The sequence below is a fragment of the Xenopus laevis genome, chromosome 4S (assembly GCF_017654675.1).
Source record: "Xenopus laevis strain J_2021 chromosome 4S, Xenopus_laevis_v10.1, whole genome shotgun sequence".
In the NCBI taxonomy this organism is placed as follows: Eukaryota; Metazoa; Chordata; class Amphibia; order Anura; family Pipidae; genus Xenopus; species Xenopus laevis.
This window is the reverse complement of record NC_054378.1, coordinates 83865257-83879849: the sequence shown is the minus strand read 5'-3', so window position 1 is coordinate 83879849 and position 14593 is coordinate 83865257. Positions and strand designations below refer to the sequence as shown.

At 39.1% G+C, this 14593-nt stretch overlaps 1 protein-coding gene across 2 annotated transcripts in view; it reads right to left on the bottom strand.

The window, feature by feature from the left end:
- Positions 1 to 235: 235 nt before the first annotated feature.
- Positions 236 to 14593, bottom strand: part of dipk1a.S (divergent protein kinase domain 1A S homeolog) — a 37662-nt gene continuing 23304 nt past the window's right edge. Inside the window, exons 1-6 of one of the 2 annotated variants that reach the window (XM_041561524.1) lie at positions 13263 to 13423; positions 10409 to 10511; positions 5648 to 5782; positions 4601 to 4708; positions 2510 to 2686; positions 236 to 1598 (exon numbers count right to left, since the gene is read on the bottom strand). In XM_041561524.1, the coding sequence (XP_041417458.1) occupies positions 786 to 1598; positions 2510 to 2686; positions 4601 to 4708; positions 5648 to 5782; positions 10409 to 10411 (1236 nt within the window). In that variant the 5' untranslated portion in view covers positions 10412 to 10511; positions 13263 to 13423 and the 3' untranslated portion in view covers positions 236 to 785. Of the gene's footprint in view, positions 1599 to 2509; positions 2687 to 4600; positions 4709 to 5647; positions 5783 to 10408; positions 10512 to 13262; positions 13424 to 14593 lie in introns of those variants that run through there. The other variant, XM_018261013.2, reaches the window with a different exon arrangement.

The window sequence follows — 14593 nt, the reverse complement described above, 5'->3', positions numbered from 1 at the left end:
GCGAGAGCAGTGAAGTTCTGGAATGCAAAACGGCCAGATGATGTTGTGATGGCCAATTCTGTTAATACCTTTAATAGTGGCTTGGATAATTTCTTGGACAAGCATAATAGCCAAGGCTTTTGTGATACTAAAATCTATAGTTAGTGTAAGGCACAGCAATCTACCATAATACTTATTACAACAAAACCACAAAGTAAAAGTAAAACCAGCCTAATAAGCAGTTGTACAAATTAGCTGATTAGCTACCAATTTAATGTTCACATTAGCAGTTCTTTTGTTTTAAACAAGTGTGTGCAAATTCACCCATGCTAAAGTATTGGTAAACTTTTATCTTGTAAGTGTAACTATAATAGCAGCTTCTATTCAAACACCCAGTGAGTGGACTTTTGGCCAGTATTCTTAAAAGTCATTTGCAAAAATGTTTTGAGAAAGACCAATGAAAGGTTAGGAGGGAATTTCACAGCATCGTAAAATCAGCAATTGTGATGAGTAGAAAAAGTGGCAATATTTTGTGGTCAACAACTTGTGCAGCTCAAATGTACACAAGACTTACTGCTGCAGATGAACAAGAATACATGAGCGACAGTAACACAATGCAAACCACAAACCGGTTCACTTTACAAAGTGACCCTTGATAAAACCCTATAATACTTTCCAGCCTCTTGCTTTGATGAATGCTGTAATGGTATGAAAATGTTTGTCAAACAAAATAGAATTAAAAAAACATTTGTACAAAAGCTGAAACTGCATTAGTCCAAGTTCACTGAATTTGGTACGAGTATGAATTAGGAATCATTAGTATGAGATATTTTCTTCCATAAAAGAGCTTTCAAATTGTTTAATATTAATGCATGTTCCATTTCCATGTGCTTGGCTGCAGCCTTCAGGGCAATGCAGGTGTAGATCTGCTTTTCCAGCTCATCTCGGATTTCAGATGGGGTTCCACTGAGCAGATAATCCCTTACTAATAAACAGATTTTTGCTAGGTTTGGTTGGGTTACATCTGTAGTGCACCTCCTTTTACTCTGGTCACATGTTGTACCACAGTCGGTACCATAAACACAGTCTGAGTCTAACTCACAGGATTTATCTTTAATGTATTCCTTCAGGCTCATTTCAGGTATTATCTTTCTCATGTCCACCATTTTTAAGTCATATTTATCGTTATAACCAAAGTTTTTGGCACTTACATCACACATGAGAAAATTCCCAAAGAGACCATGAAATATATCTTCTACAAACTCTAGGAGACCTATAACTATCTTAGCCTTTCTAGGCCAGGAGGGGGTGAACCACTGGTCCATCTGTTTTCTGAGGCCCAAGGGAATAAATACTTCAAGGATCCATGGAAGGCTTATTCCATACAGAGATGTGTATGGCACTCTTTCTGTTATGTACAAATCTCCACAATAACCCAGAAGCTTTGGGGTGTGTTCCTTATCTTGCAGGATCACCATCAATAGAAATTCATTGAGCTGTAAAAGAGCCCATGCAGATTTGGCTTCAGGTAGAGAAACATGGCCATCTTTATTACTATCAGCAGCTTTAAGGATAAGGTTTACTAGGTCTTGAAGATTGCCTTGATCACCTAATTTTGTCTAAGAAAAAAAATAAAAAAATATTTTCAGACATTTCATTAAACAATATAGACTTTATATGTTATGTAGTGCAGTGAGGCTGGGGCCCATCTGGTGCTGCTTTGGGTCATCTACACTTCTGGAGCATGCACAGTTGAAGCTGATCCAGACCTCACTACTACACATGTTCAATGTTTGCGATTATAGTGAAGATGACCCTAAGCCATACATGACTATACACATACCCCTGAGTTATTAAAACCCCTCTCACCATTCTATAGACTCCTTAGTTTACCCTCTAAACCAATACTCCCCAAGCTGTATGCCAAATGGATAACTGATATTCCTTCTCTAAACACAGATGTCTGGGAAGATGTACTGGAATCAGTTCATGATTCACTAATAAGCGTAAAAGACAAAATGGTGCAATTTAGATATCTGCATAGAACTTATTTCACCCCCACATAGGCTGCACAGAATTGCACCTACTATACAGGATGTGTGCCCAAAATGTAACCACACCCCTGCTACATTCTTATGTCTTGTCCTCAGGTACAAATATTCTGGAGAGAGGCAGTAAAAGAATATCTGATACAAGTAGACCCCTACCAATCCTTCTTAATCAAGTCGAGATTATATCTCAATCATGACAAATTTCTACTCTCCTTTCAGCATTATTTATATGCGCCAAAAAGGTTTTGATTATTAACCGGAAATAGACCATGGCACCTACAAGGGAACGATGGATATCAATGGTTAATAACAATGTCCCATTGTACAAATTAACAGATCTACAAAGAAGAATTCCAAAACATTTAATAAAAACAAAAAAAAAATGAGGGGGGCTGCCCAAAAGAGTTTACAATATAAATTTGTTGTATTTACATGAATACTTATACTCTGAATCTCAAACAATGAACTAACAGACTCACTTTTACAAGATTGTGCACCATTTCCTTGAACTTCTGTACTGTGGTGCCCCTTGTTGGCTTATCAAACAGTACAATTTCCTTTCTGGGCTCCAGACCAACTCCAAAGTCCAGCTGTAGAGTGTTTCCCATCTGACATTTTATCACACCTTCACGGTTACCCCAGATTCCTAGGTATATCTGGAAAGAAAAAGCATTCATGTCAATTACATATGGAGTTAGAACATTATCCTTAGCAATCAAAAGGATTAGAAACCTTTCAGAGCTGTTAAATATAAACATGTAATTTTGCAAGTAACCTGAGTCAAGAGTGAGTTTATTGTGATTTCATCCATATACGTTTGTACAGTACACAGTGAAACAAAACAACATTCCTCCATGGTGCTACACACAATATAGATGTACCGGACAACAGACAAAAAGTGCAAGTGCAAAATATGCAACTCCTGCAAGATTATAGACCTGGACTGGGAACCACCAATTAACATCCCAGCTGATATAACAAGGGCTCATTCAGATATCAGTCTGGCCAGTCAGAAAATGGCATAGGTTCTAATTAAGAGACTTGGAGAAGGAGGATGGTACTACTGGAACACAGAGAATAAGATTGCCTTTAATGTGGGCTGTTATTTAACAGGCATAGGGCTGCCTGTTAAACCCTAACCCTAATCAAATCCAGTGAATGTACTTGCCACCAAAAATGCATTCTCTCTGCCCAGAAAACCTGGCAGTGATGCCCAGTTTTCTTAAAGGAAGATTGTAAGCACATATGAACCATCTATAGCAAATGCACTAAATGATCTTTATTTGCCACACAAAAGCACTAGGACATTGAACTGCAAGCTTTGAATTACAAGGAAAAATGTTTGGTCCTTGTAGATTTTACACTTAATGGAAAGCAGGGTTTTTCCAGCTATCAGGCCTGCCTCCAAACCTGGGACTGCAAATTAACTCCTTGTACCCTAGGTTGTTTCAGCTGATACTTAGAGAATTATTATTGAGTTTTTCTATGCAAGAAACATAAAAAGTATATATATATATATATCATGTAAATACTTGAACTCTATAACTTCATTTGAGAAATGACTTTTCAAATTTTTAGAAATTACCTTTTAAATTTTTAGATATAGTCAGGAAGGCTATCAACTATATCAGCCACAGTATGGCCAAAGAACGGTCTATTACAAAGAACGGTCTATTTTACATACAAACAAGTAGCTTGCATGCTCTATTTACATGGTTTGTATCTCTTTTTTGGGTAGATGTACTTCTGCAAGAGGCATCCAGTGCATTATCTAAATAACTGTACTGTAAATAAGAACTGGTCTAATGCTGGCCATTGACACAAAGATAAAGGTGTAGGAATCAAATTTTCGGATCATGTGTGGATTGTCCCAACATTTTTTGTACCATGGCAATCGGTCATTTAGTCGATCGGACAGGTTAGAAGATTTCTGTCACTAACAATAATTTCTCTGCATGTATTGCCTATCTGATATCAATGAGTGACTGTCTCTCCTATGTGTCGGACATTTTTTTATACGATTGCTGTCATGGGCAGAATATTGTCTTATTTGTTCTTTTGCTACTTTATTTAATCTGAATGGTTAGTGGCAGGTCGGAAGATTGTGACGTCCAATCGTTCGTCAGATACAAGGCTAAAATCTTAATTCTCTATCCCCCATATGTAATGAGGCACTATGTTTGCACAAGAGCACTAACCCATAACAACCAATAAGATGTTTGCTTTTAAATAGGTGACCAGTAAATACTACTGGCTGATTGGTTGCTATTGGTTACTGCTCCTGTCCAAACTTAGTGCCTTTTATTACATAATCCCATTTGATTGCTAAGGCCAAACAATTGTTATTCCAATTAGGGTTATACAATAAAATTCACAACATGTGCATTAGGTCTAGGAAGCAATCTGATCTGATTGGTCACTGTGGATTACTAGACTGGATCAAGTTTTGTTTCTTTTATGTCACCATATTCTAAACAGCAGACCCAATCTCTTTCCACAATATAAACTATTAGGCTAGCCTGTTGCTGACACACATCTATTTTTTCCAGAGTGGCACAATTAAAGGTTACCTGATTATTGGGTTTAGCCGACAAGCATTTTCCAAAATAAATGGTTTCCTTTGCACAAAGACCTTCACACGCTGATCCATCAATAATCCCTTTCCTATATTTATCACACTGGAGGAAAAAAAAACATTAGCCAAGGTACAGGGAATTGAGGAATCAATATTTTTTTTACTGTAGACTTGCGCTCTTGATTTGTTAAAGGGAAAACATCATTACTTTCTAACTACATTTTGTATGCTTTTTACACAAGCATTTATAATATTAAAGCTGCTTCTTCAATTATTAAGCCACTTATTAAAAGAATACGGAGTGTAAGATACAAAGAATATATATAGAAGTATTAGAAGTTCTGGCAAAATGCCAAATAAAAATCTGTTAAAAGGTTTATACATTTTTACATGTACAGTTAGGTCCATAAACATTTGGACAGAGACAACGAACATTTTATTTTCAGTTTTTTAATTTGTCCAATTACTTTTGAGCCCCTGAAATGAAGTGATTGTGTTAAAAAAAGGCTTTAGTTCCTCACATTTTTATGCAATCGTTATGCAACCCACTGAATTAAAGCTGAAAGTCTGCAGTTCAACTGCATCTGAGTTGTTTCATTTAAAATTAATTGTGGTAATGTACAGAACCAAAATTAGAAAAAAAGTTGTCTCTGTCTAAATGTTTATGGACCTAACTGTATGTATGGTATATCAGAAAGAGACGTCATGTGATGAACAACCTGAATGTAAGAGAATATTTTAGCCTTTAAATAACATTCAACTTCCTAAGGTCACATCACTGCAGGGATATTACACTAACTAAAATGAATCCTGGAAACTACAATTGTATTTAATGTATTGCTTGCCAACTAAAATAAGGGGTCCATAAGAGTCAAAAGTTACAAACAGATGCTCTGTTTAACATGTTCTACACTACTCAAGTACTACTCACTACTCAATCTCAACTAAAGGCATCCATTTTTTAACCTTAGTTAGGCATGCAAATTCAAGAGCGTCAAACATTATTTGCATTAATTAAAATCAAAACTGACATTGTACTTACTATAGTTGCTTTATATTCCTGTCCCCTACAGAGCTCTGTGTAGGAGCTGTACCTTACATAGATAACCCAGCTGCCAATAAAAACAGCTAGCCATGAAAAGAAGAGATATTTAATCTGTACGTAAGACAAGCGAGCCTGCAAAAATAAAAAAATATTTTTAAAAAATGTTAAGAAAAACAAAACATTATACAAATCTGTTATGAGTTTTTCAATCAATGGATAAAATGTATGCTTCTAACTGATAAGTTGCAAAGGCTTGTGACATGTCTGTCCAACACTTGTAAATGATATATGCTTGGTAAATCCAAACAATCAATTATTACTTCTAATTAATTTGGTCACTGGGGGACTGTCCTATTTGATCCATTTAGTTTTCCTTCAGCAGTGAAGCTAGACTTCCTGCTCAGAATTTCACTAATGCATATAGAAATTAAGCTCACTTCTAAATGTGGTATATTTTCACTTCAGTGATCCTCAACAGAGCAATCTGTGTAACAATCCCAGCCACCAGAAAAATAATTAATAAGTAAATACCGAAAACTGTAGAGTAATACATTATTAATAGCAAGATCCACTAACAGAATTTAGAGAGCAAATCCAATTAATAAAGAAATCCAGCAGCTACTGCAAATTGGCTCCATGGTGAAGTGATGTGCCGGTCAAGAAAAACTCGACCCCCACCCGACCCTAACCAGCCCTGCCGATGATGTCACAAAAGGGGCGGGGTGGACAAATTTGGTAGATTAGATCAACTAGCATGGCCCTATTCCAATTTATTTCACTTCTGTAATGAAGGACGGTAAGAACTATTCAGTTTAGCAACTCTATACTAGCACTAGTGTAGAAAGTGCAAACTTTTTATGGCATCATGTAGGCAGGGCCGGACTGGGGGTAAAAAGCAGCCCGGGCAAAAAAATCAAAGCAGCCCACATGTAAACACGCAATGGTCTTGTACACATCCACTCATATATTGGGGTAAAACTGCAAAAAAATATTTACATAAAGAGCTGCCTTTCTGACTTGTGTAATTCATCTGAAATATGTTAAAGATCCTGCAGCCTTGTGCCTTTATATGGTCACAGAACTCCTCAGACTTTTATTATCCCTATATTACAGTAAAGCAACATTAACACTATAGTCTAATTTATAATTAATGGAATTAAATGCAATGTCTCAAATGACCCCGCCTCACAAAACACAAAAATAAACTGAACAAAACCCACCTGTGTCCACTTACAGGTGCAGACCCACGTTTATCAGAGTCACCTCAAAAATGGGGAATTACTATGCCATAATGTTATTGTACATTTTAGGGGACTGTTCCTGCTGAATTGTGCTTAGTACAGGGAATACCTATGTACCATAGTTTTATGGGATCTCTCTGTACAGACTATGAGCAAACTTAGGGGACTGTTCCTGCTGAATTGTGCTTAGTACAGGGGAATACCTATGCTGCCATAGTTTTATGGGATCTCTCTGTACAGACTATGAGCAAACTTAGGGACTGTTCCTGCTGAATTGTGCTTAGTACAGGGAATACCTATGTGCCATAGTTTTATGGGATCTGTCTGTACAGACTATGAGCAAACTTAGGGACTGTTCCTGCTGAATTGTGCTTAGTACAGGGAATACCTATGTGCTATCGTTTTATGGGATCTCTCTGTACAGACTATGAGCAAACTTAGGGACTGTTCCTGCTGAATTGTGCTTAGTACAGGGGAATACCTATGCTGCCATAGTTTTATGGGATCTCTCTGTACAGACTATGAGCAAACTTAGGGGTTGTTCCTGCTGAATTGTGCTTAGTACAGGGAATACCTATGCTGCCATAGTTTTATGGGATCTCTCTGTACAGACTATGAGCAAATTTAGGGACTGTTCCTGCTGAATTGTGCTTAGTACAGGGAATACCTATGCTGCCATAGTTTTATGGGATCTCTCTGTACATTTTGCTGAACTGAGCTTCATAACTCTGGAATAATTTTAGTCTGAAGTAATAATCCCTATCAAATTGCTTTGTTTGGTCAACTACAAAAACACTGCTGCCCACAACTAGTGCTTATCCTTTCCAAAAATTGGTTAAGCACAATAGATAAATGAAACAACCTTTCACAAATGTGCACACAATTAAAGTAAGTATAGGTACAGTGTGGGTCTAAAAGATTATCAATAGATTGAAGTTGGGAAACTCTAGTACCTAACACTATTTCATTGCCAGAGTTCTGGATCTCTATACTGAAATGTCAGGGAGACGCTACACTTTATCTATTAGAAGAGCCTGTGTGTGGGGCATGTAGAGGCACAAAGGGATGTAGCACAATCAGGGCAGGTAGAAAGCTCACGTGTAGTGAATTTCCTGTGTGTATTCCAGCAGCCCCATGTCCTCAACAGCACAGCTTAGTCCCGCCCCCACTGTACAAAGTTACCAAATGACACTGTCCCCAACTCATCTGACACCCACCCAGCACACTGCACCAAACCTACTGATTTCCCACTCGATACTCACAGAAACTCAATGCTGACTGTGCTGGGACACACACACACACACACACACACGGCAGCACGAGAGCAGTGGGAGGGGCGGAGCCACAGTGGGACATAGACTGGAGGAGCGGTCCTAGAGCCCGCTGTGTATGCAGTGAAAAGAAGGTTTTATCGGAGCGGCCCATTTAAAGAAAATATGAAGCGGCCCCTCGGGCAAATGCCCGAAAAAACATATGGTCAGTCCGGGCCTGCATGTAGGCATGTTTGGATGCATAAAAAAACATATGTACTGTGCTATGTAGGGCGGCTGCTGGTTCACATAGGGGCTACCAAATAGCCAATCACAGCCCTTATTTGGCTCCCCGTATACTGTTTCATGCTTGTGTTGCTCCCGAACTTTTTTTACATTTGAATGTGGCTTAAGGGTAAAAAACAGGTTGGGGACCTCTGCTCTAGTGCATAAGGGTTAGAATTGCTATTGCACTCGAGGTGCTAGAAAAGCAAAAATAGCATTCAGCTATGGAAGCAGAAAAGAGAGGTGAGTGCCCTCAATGTGATGACATGAAGACTATGTGATTACTGCAGGCCCAGAGTGGCAATCTGTGGATTGTGGGCTTATAGACAGTCACCTATTATTGAGCCTCTGGAGGGCTGTTTGGACCTCTGTGTACTTAAAATGCCAGGGCCTATATTGAATCCCAGTCCAGAGCTGGGAAGTATAGAGTATCATTTTGGGTTTATTTGATATTCAGGGTCAGCCCTAGATCAGCAACTGACATCAATTCTGTGTATTTTCCAAAGGACTAGCAAGTATGGAAATTGTACCAGCAGCTTTGAAGTCAAAATAAAAGACATGCAGCAAGATCTGAATAGAAAGTCAAGAAAAAAAAAAGAATAATGACCTTATAGTCATTCTGATTTTTCTCAGTGCAACCAGTATTTTCATATACAGACTAAAAAGCAAAAACTAATTATTTAAAAATAATAAAAAATGAAGACAATAAAAAGGTTTCTGACAAATAGTATATCTAAATATTGATAATGAATTGTGGAAGTTGGTGAGGGTCAGGTGCCTTTTTGGGACAAGGGTGTGGCTTGGTGAAAGTGGGGACCCCACTCTACCTCATTAACAGGGACCAATCCTATGGGGACCTAGCATAGAGGTGCAGTGGGCTAATAATCCATTCTTAAATTTGGTTCCTCTGGATGGGCTCTGGTACTTGCACACTAAGTACTATGGGGCCCCATGATTTCTGATGGAAGTCCTGCCCCTAACAATTACAGGGATTTTTTCCCCCTATTGTTACACCGCTATGTGTTCATGTGTATATATAATTGTAGGGAATCAGACAAGTCTTTCCCATGTTTTTCTGTATGTGACATTATTGAGCCCGGTTAAAGGCTGGAGAGCAATTTGATTGGCTGGGAGCTCCAGTGCATCGCTGGGGAAGACCTAGGGCAGTGCCTTGCTTTGGAACCAATTGCACGGGGTTACAGAAAGCTGATAACAGACCCCTGCTGCAGCAGCCAGTCAGAGCCAGAGAGAGGCTAAGAGAGAAAGCAGAGAGCGTGCAAGTGCTGCCTGGTAAGAATGCCCACGGAAAGCTGAGAGAGTGCTGCATCATGCTCTGCTTTGAATAACATTTGAGCTTCAGACATAAAGAAAGCCCAGTTTCTCTCCTGCGTGTAGATACTTTGGCCAATTGTGATTCTCCAGTGCGAGGACAGGTCTTGCTCATGTATCTGCCAAGTGGAAGCAGCTACTAAGTCCAAAGGGAGAGGTACTTTAGGGGCAGGTAGCGCAACCTGGGGACATACGAGTTCTAGGGGAAGGGGACAAATTGCCAAGGACTGAACTGTGCTATGGACTGTGGGACTGTGGCACTGAAAGACTGTGCCAGGGATTGGGTAGTCCACACAGGCTCCCCAGGGAAGTGTTTATATTGTTGCTGATTGCAATAACATTTATTATTTCTTTGCTATATAACCTTATAGATGGTTTTACTGCAATAGGAAAAAGTTCTCAGAGGTGCTTGGCAATATTAGCAAATGTATATTATAAGCAGTGAATCTAAGTAATCTGACATGTACTTAATTCAATGAAAACCTTTTGGCTTTTTAAATAAACCACAATGTATATTTTACTGAGCATTTGCCATTCACTGTCCCATAAGGAATTCCTTTACACAGTACAGGATTTATCTTTTATACAAAAAATTTTCACTTGTGAATGCTACATATAATATATGCTAGCACATGCAAAATGGCTCCACTTACCATTAAAGACAACTATTACTTATTTCCAGGTTCAGATCAGTGATGTGATTAGAACTGTGAGTAAAACAGTTCTGCTATGACTTCTTGCACAAAGGCATCGAACCTGTTGGTATAATAAATAAGACAGTATAAGCAATGTAGAATGTGGCAACAGGCATGGAATCTATCATCCAGAAACCATTTATCCATAAACCTCCAAAATACAGCAGTGATATTTCCCATTGATACCTTTTAAAACAAGCAATTCTTCATTTTTTTTTAAGGATATAATTTTTCTCTGTAATAATCTGCATTGAACTTGAATTTGCCTAAGTGAAAACTTCGGAAAACGAAGAGATTCTAGCGGACGGGGAGGCAGTTTGGGGAGATTATTCACCCAAAGAAGAGGCGATTTGTTGCCGGGCAACTAATTAATATCGAAGATTTATCACTCAGTGACTAATCTCCCCGTGTGCCCCCTTGCGTAATACACTACGTGCTTTTTAGCAGAAGTAGCTCTCACTATTGTCTATGGGCAATGGCACACCAGGAGATTTAACACCAGCAATAAATCTCTACTACTGCAGGCAACTAATCGCCTGTAAAAGCTTTCCCACTGGCAATAAAGTGAATCGCTGGTGGTAAAACCCATGTGTGGCTTCAGTCTCCCAAAATCACTTGAAGTTGCCTGCAGAGCAGGCAATACTGAGTGTTGCCTCTGCTAAAACACACGTAGGGGTAGATTTATCAAGATGTGAGATTAGAACTCATCACAGAAAAACTCACCTTTGTTCTATTCATTCCTATGGGATTTTTAGAATCATATTTATCAGTGGAGTTCACCATTTGATAAATATGCTTTTAAAATAAATAGTGTTAGTTGATGGTGGTATAGGTATTGGGAAACAGTTTATAAAGTAGCTCTACATTTGTATATAACCCCTAAACGTTAATATTTATTCCACCCTTCAGTCTCCTATTGCTCTTGGGGTGACCTAGGAGAGAATATTTTTGTAATTGGTAGACATGCCCATTAGTCTAGAATCTTTGGAAAGCTGTATTTAACATTGTTTCATTAGCCTTTAAACATAATTTCCTACCAGATTCACATTTGCCCTATTTGCCAAAGAGCCTTACAGGAATGAAAAGAAATTATTCTTTGGCAAATGCTTAATGCAGCTTGTTGCACAGCAATTGGCTTTCTACCACATTGCTACCATGCCAATTTTAATAACAAATTACACATATTACATGGTATACTTAAAAGCTTTAGTGAATGTAAAACTTGAAAGTGTTAACAATTACACTTGTGCTAGTTTTAAAAGCTGTAGATAACGCACCTCAGGAATTCATGTCTGCGCAGCTAATACACTTCCATATCTATAATATTCTGTGGTTAATATATGATCATGCAGAGCCTCCTGAGAATGCCTTCTAATTAAACCAGTGGGAAACAGCATAATGAGCATTAAGTGAACATTCCAGGACTGAAAACCTATTCAAGATTTGTTAACTGTACAAACGTCCATTAACACCAGTATCAGTATCTAAGTACTATGCATCAGCATGCATTAATGATGCGAATATATTTGTCAAGAGAATATGCTGTAAGCAAGGGAAATATTATACAAGTCCGGCTGAAGCTCGGCCCCCTTAATAATAGCAGCTGGTGCTATCTGAGAAAAATCCGAGACCACAAAAACAACAGCCAAGCAACTTCCAATCTGGAATATGGAAAAAATTAACTGCTTTGGCCTGAGACATGAGAACTAAGGTTTTATAGCATTACTTCCCGCAGGGACATCACCAATTTTTTCTAAGTCCAAAAAACGCTGATAGCCTGCAAAAGTCCTTATAAATATTTTAGGGTAACTGGGTTCCCCCATACATTTTCTAACATATCGAACAATATCTATACAGTGGGCTCATGTGTAGGGCATTATAACAACTCTATTTTCTTTATTAAGGTTCCCTGGACTTGTGTGATGTAATGTATTTGCTGCAACACATACGTCCATTCAACTTTAAATTTCCAGCCGTATGCAAATTAACCTGCAAGACCACTAGCGAAATTTGCGATAGACAGAAATGAACGCTAGCGCATCTTCACTTTCAATTGCTTGCATTGCCAAAGTAACGTTAGCGAAATGTCGCCAGTGTTCGGTGCCCACGGCAAAACCCCGCATTCCAATGAATTAGCGCTGTCTGGGCAAATTTTCGCCTTCGAGTAAATCTTCCCTTGGGTGTCTCCTAGTGCACACATCAATCAGGCTGAAAGAAACAGCAGTAAAGGGGTTGCTTCAAACAAACAAACTTCTTTATTTAACAAGCAGACAGGCCTCAAGTGAATGCAACAGTTTGCAAAAGCAGTTGGTATAAATTCACATCAGTCCCAGAGATGGTCTCAATAGATTGTAACACTCACAGTTAGGAATACTCTTGGTAACTCTCCTCCCCAGTGGTAGTACTGCCTGTCTTGGTGATCATTTCCCCGGCAGAGGTATACACACTGTGGTATTTTGCTCTCTGGCAGCTCCCCCTGCCTTTATGCTCACCCACTCTCTGGTGGTATCTTGCTTCCTTGGCAGACCTCCTGCCCCTGAGCTCACCCACTCACCATAAGGGTTGCCACCCGGCCTAGCCGGTAAAACACCTGCCATGGCCGGGAATTTGTAATACCCTTAAGAAAAAGCCCTTGGCCCACCCCAATTTGCTCAGTACTTACCTGTTTTTTTTTTCAGATTTCTGTCCATCGCACTTGTTGCTCCCCCCCTTTTGTGTCACTCCGCCCCTTTTACATCACAGATCGCCCCTTTTTGTTTCCGCCCCCCACCAGCCGGTACATTTTTTTAGAAAAGGTGGCAACCCTACTCACCAGTAGTGTCTTGCTCCCTGGCAAATCTCAACCACTCGTGTCCCTGTGCTGGCAGCTGATCACCTCAAGGGTACTAACCCCATTGTCCTCCTTGAGGCCTTAAGCCTGGCTAAACAACCTGGCCCTGTCATTTCCTCCTAGAGCGACTATAACAATCTTAACTAAGCTGAACTTTAACAAACAGGCTTGGGAACTGCCCAGATCCAATCCTGTAACCACCTCCCAGCAAGGTGGGATCCAGGAAGAGCCCTGAACACGTGTTCTCCCTTTTAAACAGTGCCACCTGCTGGGCAGCTTTAAACTAGAATGGACCCAGGAAAAGGGACATAACTGCCTGGACCACTTAGGCCAATACAAGGGGAAACACACTTAAACCTCAGGGTCGCTACACTTCTAATACGTTTTTTGTTGCATTCTGCACACTGACTAAATTACGGTCCACAGATGCTTCCTTAGTCTTCCCATAAGGGAAATAATTAATTATGTTTAATTTACATAGCGCCTACATGTTACACAGCACTATGCATTGTTTACATTTTACATCCTGTCCCAGAAGAGCTTCCCATTACATTCACTTAAAACAATTAGGCAGCCAACATTTATCTAAAGTATAGGAAGAATACCTGGAAAAGTCCATGTAAACACAGGAGGACATAAATGTCTTGAAGAGTACACAGAATCAAACTCAGAACCAGAATGCTGCAAAGAATGAAGGCATCGTGCCACTGATGCATGTCCTCAAGATAAGCTCAATTTCTTTCTTGCACACCAATGTAAAATGGACATCTCTTTTTTCATAAAAAATTAAGTTGAGAAACCAGTTAAGATTTCACCTTATAAAGTTAAAAGCCTTTTGAGAGTTTCTATATTTTTACCAGTAAACGTGGCTATTTTAGTGTAGAAAGTGCAGCCACAGACATAATTCAGGGTCTACAGTTACAATGTGGTAAAGCAACATTCTGAAAATTATGAAAAGATGTGGGTACAGAGTGTGGTTACAACGTATTCTTTAAAATCAAATTAATGCTTTAGTGGTTCTTTTCCTTGATGTTTAAGGGGCAGAGAGTCAATGTTGATAATTGTGATAAGAAGGTTTTTCGCTTTGTATATGAAAAAAATGTATTATCCCAAATTTAAGCAAGAAATGCAAACAGCAATTTACCACAACAAGAAACCCACATTTGTTTTTATAGCATTTGTATTGATACCACTAATCATTAAAATGGTGCAAACATTTTTTTTGTGGGGAGACAACCCTCTCTGACTACTGTATAAAATTAGAGAGAGAGACCAGCAGACATCCTGATTCAGTAGAAGTACGAGAGAGAGAC